At 55.4% G+C, this 10,826-nt stretch overlaps 1 protein-coding gene across 1 annotated transcript; it reads right to left on the bottom strand.

Moving 5' to 3' along the window:
- Window positions 1-3,825: 3,825 nt before the first annotated feature.
- SMIM11 (small integral membrane protein 11) lies at window positions 3,826-4,865 on the bottom strand (the record flags this gene model as incomplete). The annotated part of the gene is made up of 2 exons (XM_084232750.1): window positions 3,826-3,990; window positions 4,845-4,865. 2 exons carry the CDS (start codon window positions 4,863-4,865, stop codon window positions 3,826-3,828), a joined length of 186 nt encoding a protein of 61 aa, XP_084088876.1.
- Window positions 4,866-10,826: the final 5,961 nt, after the last annotated feature.

The raw sequence follows: 10,826 nt of genomic DNA, 5'->3' as shown, positions 1-10,826 counted from the left end.
TCAACTTCAAAGACTGTTTACGGTACAGGCCAGGGTGTTAGGAGTCACTCAGAATCTGAGGCTCCCCAGAGGTGGGAGCTGGCGAGAGCCTGGCAGCGGCAGCCCAAGCGCCGACGCTTTGGCTTATGGCATCCTGCCTCGCTGGGCAGAGCGCTTGGGCTTGGCTTCTACCCCTTGCTTAGTGGCAGGGCCAGCGTTAGGAACGAGATTTGGGGGCCCGCGGTGGGCCGTGGCTGCACGCCAGGCTCTGGGAGAGCAACTGGCTCTTGGTTCAGAGACGGTCTCGCTTTGAAGTTGCGTCTGCAGCCGGTGCCTTTCTGCTTCCAACATGTCGTGAGCTCGAAAACCAAAATGCCCAATGCTAGGAAGATGATCCTAAGGCCCAGTGGGGTCTGCAGCGGGGTCCCGGAGCTCTCCTGAGGATGCAGGGCACAGATTTCAGTTCATGGCTTGGAAACATCTTTCAGCTGCGCGGGCTCCTGAACGGAATGGAATCACTCTCAGCATGGGCTGGAGCGCGCTGGGTCGCGGGGCAGCTGCGGTCAGCTGGGGTTCACACTGGGGCTTGACCCATGTCCCTTTACCGCAGCCCCCCACCCACCATGCACCCAACTGAAGACTTAAAGTCAAACCACAGGAGGGCCTCCCCGGTGGCGCAGCGGTTGAGTGCTGGGTTGTGAAGCTGCCCGCAGCCTCTGCAGCGCCAGTTCGATCCCCGGCCACTGGGTGAGGGTCCCACCTGGCGCACAGACCTCTCCTGCCGCCCGCTGCTCCCCTCAGCAGTGTCCTTCGGTCCTTCTGCCTGCTCTGCTCCCCGCTCTGGCTCTGGTGAATTCTCTCACCCTCCCGCGCTTCTGACTGTACCCGGTGCTTGTGTAAATAAATAAATCTTTAAAAAAACAGTCAATCCACAGGTGCCTGACTCCCCCACGCTGACGGGACAGTGCACAGGACACGGACAGGTGACGCATCTCGCCCCCTCGTGGCGGGAAAGCGCGCAGGAACGGGTAACAGCCACAACCCCCAAACGGCGTTCATAGACAATGCAGGGATGTGGGTGAGGCTTGGCTCAACCCTTAGGTCCTCCTCTACCAGACTTCCCGAGAGGACGGCCAGAGACGGCCAGAGGTGCCGCAGATTCCAAGGCAGGATTTTTAAATCCCAAAGCACCTGTGTTTAAAATAAACAAGCACGTCTACCAGCCAAGAGGCCCTGTGCCTTGGCTTCCAGAGGCATGTGAGGGGCAGGGCTGCCCGCGGGAGGCACAGATGCCCAGAGGTGGTGGGTGCAGTGCCAGGGAGCAGAAACGCCCTGGCCTGAGAGACCCTCAGCAGGAGCTTAAGAGGAGCAGGGGGGAGGGAGGTGCTGCCTGCCTGGCAGCAGGGCTGCCCTTACGAGGGTGGGTTTGTGGACCCCTCTGAGCAGGTCTGATGAGCTGGAGCATCACCCCTCTGCTCCAGGCGTCTGTTCCAGCTCCAGGACAGCCCCGGCATGGCGGGTGTCTGAGGGCACGTGGGAGGCCTACCAGGGACTCGTAGCTGTAAGGTCAGGGTCTGTTCTGTACTGGGAACTTGGATCCTGCACATTCCTTCAGTCTGAAGGTCAAAGCAGCCAGCAGCCACAGCACAGCTGGAGAAAGGTCATGTCCTCTACGCCTGACATTCCAGAGTTCTCCTGTCCGGGGCCAGGGGCCATGACGCCCTCCTGACACGAACCAGGCCTGTTTTCCAAACGCGCCTCCATCGTCACAGCTTTGGCCATCGCTTCCTCCTTCCCCACCGCTCTGCTCTCCCGAGAACACCCGAGATCTGCAGCCCTTAGGTGCCGAGTCAGAACCCCGCGAGTTCCTCCTCTCTCGGGGCTGTGTCCCGGGCTGTGTGCCCCGCGCCGTCTCGCGGTAAATCCTGACAAGAAAGCGGTGGGAGCGGGCGACGCCCCGGCCCTCTTACCCCTGCCACGGGCTCAACCGAGTGACTCTCCCCAGGCTTGGCCCCAGCGTGGCAGAGGCCACTCACCGTGAGTCCGCCCAGGTCGGCAGAGGCACAAGCCGAGGGCCAGCCCCCAGCTTCCCTGCACCCCAACAAGCTCATGCTCGTCAGAAGGAAAGAGAAGGGGGAGAGAGGAGAGCGGAGACTCGACCCCGGGAGTGTCCGAGGGCCGGTAGCCAGCTTCCCTCCCGCCCGGCCTCTTCCACAGCCCAGCTCTCCGTGGAGGTGTCCTGGTGACCCGGCACCCCACACAGGGGATGGGGAGACCGGGGGGACAGGGAGATGTGGGTGTGCACAACTCCCTCCTCTGACAACATAGGCGTGCAGGGGGTGTGAGGAGACACACACACACACACACACACACACCCGCCTTTCCAAAGACCAGAGACACCCTTTTATCAAAGGCATTTTATTTTAATAAACAAAATACTACTTTTTAAAAGCGTACAAAAATTCACATCATTTTAAGTTAAAGCTCTAGTGGGAGTTTCTCCCCTGACACATCATCCAGTTATTAAGTTTTTCTTTCTTCTCAGCTCTTTCTTCATGGAGTCCAGGCAAGCTCTCATTTAAAATGCAAAATCTAGAAAGAAGGGTAAGTGTGAAAAAACCAATAAAATAATGTTTTACTTGCTCAGCATTCCTCCTTAGGCTCAGCTGCTTAGATTTAATAAACTAGAGGCTCTGAAGTTTATCTGCTAGAGAACGCACTGTTAGCATCACAATCTCCTCAATTTAAAGTCCCTTGGAGGGCCTCCCTGGTGGCGTTAAGTCTCAGCACGGTGCGGCTGTCCACAGCCTCTGCAGCACGAGTTCCATCCCCGGCCAGGGAGCTGCCCACATCCCTGCTGCTCCCCTCAGCAGTGTATTTCCTCAGTCTGCCTGCTCTGCTCCCCACTCTGTCTCTGGGAATCCTCTCACTCCTGCACCTCTGGCCCGCACCCCAGCTCTTGTATGCATAAATAAATCTTCAAAAAAATAAAATAAAACCCCTTGGCTGTTTGGGATAAGCAGCCAGGCAGGAGGGAGCAGTCCCAGTGAGGGTCGACTCTAGGGGTCGATAATCACCTCCTGGTGCCCTGACATCCCCCCAAGCTTGGCACTTCCTGCCCACAGGCATGGCACCGGGCTGTGCCGGCTGTGATGATGGGTGTGACTCGTGCCTGGTGAGGTCGAGGGGAAGTGCCCTCTGGGCCAGAGGACCAACAAGCAAGGGCTGCAGGGGCACGAGAGTCCATGGGATCAAGGAAGGGCCCCCGGGGCAGGCAGGGGAGGCAGACGGCGGCAGGTGCACAGAGCCCAAATATCTCTGGAAGTCAGCGGGGCTTCCTGGATTTTCTGTTTTGCCTTTCTCATTTTTGAAGTGCTCCATCCTGTGACCTGGACAGGGACTCCACTGACCCGCCAGGCCACTGCCAAGGGCTGACGAAGGCTGGCCCCTCCCTCAGCCCTGCACCCGCTGCCCCGGGGTAGCCAGGTGTGTTAATCTCAGATACAGCGGGGGCTTCAAGGCCCATGACCCCACCTCCTCCTTTCACAGAAAACTGTGTTTGCAGCATGTGTGCTTCTCCAGGGAGAAGGTCCCTGCTTCCAGCGTTCTCCACAGAGCCCCGGACCCAATGCCTGTCAGGGAGCATGGCTGTGGGTGAGGGAGGATCATGCATCCCAGCTCTGAGCAGCGGGTGGGGGCTGCACACCTGCCTTCAATGCAGGGGGACCCTGAGGCCCCGCAGCCTCAGCCCGGGGATGCAGACCTCACATCGGGCCAGGCTGCCCCACCCCCTTCCCTACTTACCCATTCATTTCACATCTGCAACGTCCGGCACCCCGATGCCCTTCAGCTGTCTTTCTTCTCTGACTGCTTCTTCTTTTCAGCTTCCAGCTTTTGCTGCTTTGCTTCCAATCTCTTCCTTTGGTAGATTTTGACTCCGGCAAAGGCCAGGCAGAGAATCAATGTTTTTGCAGCCAAGATGTAGAGCAGCAGGGGCACGTGCTCAAGAACCTGCAGGCAGAGAGCAAGCATTCTAGAGGCACAGGCCGGTCCAAGCGTGCCTTCATGCACAAGGCTCCCGGGCGCATGGCACGGCACTGGGCTCAGCGCGGGCACGCAGGGGCCGGGACAGCAAAGCCCCTGAGCCGGCTCTGCCCATCATGGCTCGCAGGGAGGGCCACGGTGGATGAGGGATGCGGTGACACTGGCCTTTCACGACTTGACCAGGTCACTGGCCCTTGCCGACCCCCAGCCGCCTGCTCCTGAGGCAGCAGTGTGGCCATGAAAGCAGCGGAGCCCGGCGGTGGGGTGGCAGCTCTGTGTTGCTGAGCGACTGTGTGACCCAGTCACTTGACTTTCCTGAGCTTCTGCCTCTTCCCCGCGGATTCGCCAGCTCTAGCACGCTACCATCTCCTCTTGCTTCTGGCCACCCATGAGCACTGGCACATGAAGGTAAAACAGATGTAAAAATAAAATACAGTGACACTCTGAACATGACAACTTAGCTGCTATTCACTGTTCCTCTGAGTCATTTCCTGGTGGCGGGAAGTTCTAACCCACCGGCTACAACGAAGTCTGGGTTTTGAGTTACTTACTCTTTGCCCCAGAAGGTGTTACTATTTATGAAACCCCACACACGGCCAACACTACACTAGTTTTTCATGATTACACGATTAGTATGACCTGAATAATTATGAGCTTTTTGTGTCATTTAAAAAATCCCTTCCCTAGAAAAGTGCCTCTGATTCCCACAGGCTGCGCGCACCAGCATTATGCTGCACACGCTGCAGGGGGGGGGGGCGGGGGGGCACTGCTCGGCCCTCGCCAGCCTCACTGGCACCAGCAACGGTGACCCGGCTACTGACCTTCCCGGAGGCAAGGGCCATCGCTACCTGTGAAGCGACTGGACATTTCTTATGGATGCCTGAGGAGGGTCGGGATGCGGCACAGCAGGAGTACAAGAGACAGCAAAGGAAGGAACACGGCGGCGAGCCTGCTGTAATTCAGTAAAGCAGCAGCAACACGGGCCCGGGGTAACGAGAGAAGAGTTCTAATCAGGGCAGACACGAGCAGCACAGAGCGCCGGCTTGATGCCCAGGTTGCTGGTCCCCGGAACTAGGGTAACCTTCCCAACCACCTGCGTCTCCCTAAGAATCCCGAATTCACCGACCTCCCTGAACGGTCACGTGTTAGAGAGGAGGGCTGACTGCGGTTATAAATCCGCTATGAAAAAAAGTGTTGACTGTCATTTTATTTCCCCCCTCGGAGGCCAGCCTGAGCAGTGTGCTGCTGCCAGCCTGTGCTCGCGTTCACTGGGGATCTGCGGGGAGCTGGTTCACGCCAGGAAAAGCTGCTCTTCCAGCCTCCGACTCTCTGGGGATGGGCCTCTGGAGACCCACCAGGACAGAGTCACCGATCCCGGAGGCCTAAACCCGAGGCTGGACTTTGGCAGCCATGGGAATGTCTGTCTAAACCAGCTAGAAACCCCTGAAATGGAAGGACAACAGCAGTGGGCACGGTGAGTGGGATTGATAGTAACTTTCTTTTCAAAGGCAGAAGAGCAGCAAGAGGCAAGAGTTTCAGGCCTGAGAGCAGGCAGAGCAGCAGCAAGGCCCAGGGCACTCCGGGTACTAAAAGGGGAAGAGCTTCAGGGCCTGTGCCCGCCCCTCCGGGGTACTAAGCCTCAGTGCTGCTGACTTCTGACATACCCCTAATTAACTCTCCAAACACAAGAACTCTCGAGGAGATAAATGGACAAAAACATGGATTTCTTTGTAAGATCTTAATCCACTTAAAAATATCAAAATATTCAAGAGTTGGGGAAATTTTAGGGCCTCCCCAGTGGCGCAGCGGGTTGAGCACAGCGCTGTGAAGCTCTCCTCAGCCTCTGCAGCGCTGGTTCGATTCCCGGCCGGCCAGGGAGATTCCCACATGGCGCAGCAGACCTCTCCTAATCTCACCCGCTGCTCCCCTCAGCAGTGTATTTCGTCAGTCTGCCTGTTCTGCTCCCTGTTCTGTCTCTGGTGAATCCTCTCACCCTCCCACACCTCTGACCTATACCCCAGTTCTTGTATAAATAAATAAATCTTAAAAAAAAAAAAAAAAGTTGGGGAAACTTTAAAGGTGTGGCTTTTGCGAGGAAAGTGAGGCTGATCTGAAGTTGGGCACACAGCCTCCCAAGAGCCCTGACTCCTCGTGTCCAGTGAGTGGGTCCAGCCACACGCTGGAAGCTAAAATAAAGGATCAGACATGATTAGGATTTCTGCTTAATCTAGTTCTTCTTTTGGATCAACCTATCTGTACAGAACTCTCACTGTGAAATTTTATGATGAAAAAGCAAAAATTCAAGTTGAAATAAATTTGAGAACCATTCTCACCTTCCAGTTCATGCTGGCCTATGTGACTTCACTTCTGATCTCTGGGGGGCTCTGGGGGCGAGCACATGAGCAGGGAGCCGAGGTCAGGTCTCCTGTCCTGGGGGAGCGGGGAGAAGACAGACACCTCAGGAAGACTGTGATGGAAAGAAGGGGGCACAGGTGGGCGAAGAGGGCAGGTTCCGCAGAAGAGCATGGACGTCCCCGCAGGTAAGGGAGCGCCTGGAGGAAAGCAGGCGGCCTGGTGAGGGCTGAGGCGGGCATGGCCCCCGTTGGATTTGTTACAAGCCCAGGCCATGCCAAGGAGACTGGTGGTTTTCTCCTGAGTCCGCATGCAGTGTAATCGGCTAGGCTGAACGACATTTCCAGAATTCCGTCCCCTTGGGACTCAAGCTAGAAGGGCGGTGCACACATACAAGCCACTTTAATGAATTTGCTTTCCTTTTCTTATCAAATAGGTCTTGTTTAAAAAAATTTTCCACTCTTAAGCAATAATATTTTAATCTATTTAATGCTGTTTTCAAAGACCCACATAATTTGCTCGGGCGAGCTACACAAGAACACGGAAGAGGGGGAGCACGGCCTCTGCACGGAGAACAGGGGATCCCGGGGCAGAGACACAAATGAACAGAGAACCAGTTCTCCTTTTAGGTGGTCCCCGCAGAACAGCACATGTGTGGGGTGCCCGGCCATTCCTCTCCGCGAGGACACAGCGCGGAAGCCCCGCCTGCTCTTCTCCCCACGCCACTCCTGCCCTGAGCAAGGGTGGTGTGCGGGCCAATGTCTTTCTGTTTCTTTGCATCTCTGAGTCTTAATTAAGCTCATTTTGGTGTTAAGAACATATCAGGTGAGAAGGCAGCAGATGAGATGAAAATAAAATCTCCCTAAGAAAGCAATTCATAGCTAGAGTTCCCTTGAAGATGGAGGGAGAAGCCGGGGAAGGAGAGGCAGAAGGGCCAGGCGGGGCCCAGGCAGGGCACGGGACGCACTGGGAGGCTCCTGTGTCACTATTTATAGGGCATGACACGTACTGAGAGCCGCGAGACATGCGCTCTGGATGAAGGACCTACTCGCTCTGAGGAGTTGCCTCTCAGGGCCTCAGCCCCCTTGTTAGGGAAAAAAGGGGGTGTCGACTCAGTGGACTCTAGCTTCCCTACTTTTGTAAATTCAGAGGCTCACTGGGTATTACCCAGACTACAGGAGACAAACCCTAACACTCCTCCCACCCATAATACTCAGACCTACAGCTTGCGCCCTGCCACTATGGTGCCCACCATGCTAAAGGGCATTAGATGCCTCAACTCAGTCCCACGCCAGCCTCTGAGGGGCAATTTCCTGTCTCCTTTTTACAGATAAGGAAACAAAGTCTTCGGGGAACATCCAGGATCACACAGAAGGGACCGGGCTGGGTGGAGCCCATCCACCTGCCCCTCGTCCCATCCGGCGCAGGGAGAGCTCTGCATTCAAGTCACGGGGCGATTTCCTTTCAATGTACTTAAATCAGAATTAAAAGCAGCGGGGAATGTCGCAGGCCACTAGGAGAGGGACAATGACATGAGCTTCAGGGAAAATATTTTATGAAGGGCCTCCCCAGTGGCACAGTGGGTTGAGTGCAGCACCGTGAAGCTGTCCGCAGCCTCTGCAGTGCCGGTTCAATCCCCGCTGCCCTCGGAGCAGCCCACATGGCGCGGCAGACCTCTCCTGTCTCCCCGCTGGCTGCTCCCCTCAGCAGTGCTTTTGGTCCGTCTGCCTGTTCTGCTCCCAGCTCTGTCTCTGATGAATCCTCTCACCCTCCCACGCCTCTGGCCTGTACCCCAGCTCTTGTATAAATAAAACAAATCTTAAAAATATATATATTTTGGGCCTCCCGGGTGGCGCAGCGGTTGAGCGCTGGGTTGCAAAGCCTCTGCGGCCTCTGCGGCGCCGGTTCGATCCCCGGCTGCTCCCCGGCCACCGGAGGAGGGTCCCACATGGCGCGCAGACCTCTCCTGCTGCCCGCTGCTCCCCTCAGCAGTGTGCTTCGGTCCTTCTGCCTGCTCTGCTCCCCGCTCTGGCTCTGGTGGATTCTCTCACCCTCCCGCGCTTCTGACTGTACCCAGTGCTTGTGTAAACAAACAAATAAATAAATAAAAATTCATGCCTCTTTATTAAAAAAAAAAAAAAATATATATATATTTTATGAAAACTCTCACTTGCACATGCACCTAAACACGAAGTCCACACCTCATCTATTCAAGGTGACAGTATCTTGAGAACACACTGGCAGTGGCGCAGTGTGATTTCCCTACGACTTTCTCAAAGTCACAGATAAGCTCATGTGAGGAATTTAAACCAGAGGATGGTCTAAACAAGCTTGGGAATCAGTATGTTACCTACCTGGAACCTTCAGGTAACAAATCCATCTGCAAGGAGCAGCAGAATCTGACCTGCACCTGGAAAATATGTTCCCAACCTGTTGCTAGACTTTTCCACCTGTTGCTAGAACTTTCACTGAGGGATGAGCCATGATGCAGATTTCACTTTTACAGTACTTTGTAGGCACATAGAGTAGGCAAGTTTGGCTGATCCCCACAAATTGGTTGAGGCCAAATTACGTATCCAGTGAGTTGAGGTAGGTCACGTACTGATTCCCAAGATCAAGGACAACCAACAGGTCCAAATAACTTATAAAAGGAAAAAAGTGGTCTGGCCCTCCGGCAAACACGTACTAAATTCCAGTGGGGTGACCTTGAAAACTCTGGGCCTAAGTCTCAGCTCTCTTATCTGTAAGTTCTCCTTCAGGGCTGCGCTGTAAACACTGAGCACGTGCCCAGCGTGCAGAAGCACCAGGTCAGCATCCACTGTTATTGTTAGGATGAATCTCTCTCCCTCCACCAATGGCCACGCTGAAGGACATGAACAAGCAGCATCGGGGCAGAAGGCAGTCACGGCGAGACAGTGGGGCAGGGTGTGCGGAACAAAGCCGAGGACCAGGAGGACTGGAGATCCAGACTCTGTTTTTGGTGACACCAATAGTGAGACATGTGACTTGGGACAAGGCATGGACCTCTCTGAACCAAGCTGTTGTTGTTTTTAAAAGCAGAATCCAAGGAACAGCTCCCAACCCTGGAATTCCTAAGGCACCATTTCTCTCTGACATCATGGAAGCCAACTGTAAAAACAGACTGGCAGTGGCCTTGACTTCATACCCAGATGATAAAAGTCAAGCTCATTTTAAAGTTAAGTTGTCGGTAGCACAGAAGGGGTGTGTGAGGTGGGAGACGTGAAGGCAGAAGGATTCAGCTCACTGCCACCCCACAGCCAATCTGGCACTTCTCTGCATCTCCCTTAAATTACATGCCCCAAGTCAGCCTTTTCTGTAGCACCCTGCAGGCCCTGGGCAAATGAGAACAACTGCAAAGGCTAAAAATATCAGTAGGTTAGTTGCTCTGCCGGTATTAGAAGGCAGCTGGCAGCTGAGGGCTGAGTTCAAGCCAACAAGATGGAGCCACTTGTGAGAGGCATAAAATCCATGAAGTACAAGAAATTTTAAACTTCCCCAGGAATTACCCACAGTCTTTGTTGAAAACTCAAAAATAACAATGGACTGGAGAGAAACAGTTCTATTTTGCTTACTATAAATACATCCTGATTTTTCCTTTGCCAGATTTCTCCAAGAAAACAGAAAAGCTACATGCACCAGTCTTTGGGTTTGGCATTTAAAACAACACGGGCAAGGTGTTGTCCACAATCTATGCTTTCTTCTCAACACACCTCATAAACTCAAGGTTTTGCCTGTCTCTTGGTGTCTAACTCCCTTAAGCTCAGTCCAGCCACTCTGCAGTCTGACCTTTGCAAAGCTGACCTCATTCCCAGTCTCAGTCCCTTTCACCCCTACCCTTCACCCGCTCACTTGAAGTGATGTGTCTGGGAAAGGGGTTTGCAGGTGAGTCTCGGGACATCACTGGGCCCGTGAGCCCCAATCCCGGTGAGTGGGAGTCCCAGCGCCAGAGGGGCCAGGGTCAGCAGGACAGCCTCGGCACCATCTCTGCAGCCCAGACTCCACTTCTCAGCCGCTTCCGGGATCCGCCAAACAGCAATGGTGGGGTGCAGGGCCTGCGCTCTCAGCGGCTGGAACCCCAAGCCTTGGTAGGGTGCCCGGGCGCATTGTGTACCCCTCAGCGAGTCGCTAGGCGGCTCTGGCCCTCAAGTCCTGCGTAATCCGCGGTCGGACCCCGCGTGCACCCCCGATCCGCACTCGGGGAGCAACGCCAAGGGGGTTCAGACCCCAGGATGGGTGACAGCCCAGGGCGGTCATGGCTTCCGCCACCCTCCACAACATTCACTCACCCGCAAGGCCCTCGGAGACCCCTCATTCCAGCCGGCACCACCCCTCGGGCCCGCCCCACAGCTTGCGGCCCCCGGCGCCAGGTGCGCAGGTTTCGGGGCGCTCAGCGGACGCGCGCGGGGTGGGGGGGGGCTCCCCCAGGGAGC

Source organism: Talpa europaea (assembly GCF_964194135.1).
Source record: "Talpa europaea genome assembly, chromosome: 4".
Taxonomy (NCBI): Eukaryota; Metazoa; Chordata; class Mammalia; order Eulipotyphla; family Talpidae; genus Talpa; species Talpa europaea.
Note: the sequence above shows the minus strand (reverse complement) of the source record. Positions and strands in the feature narration are given on the sequence as shown.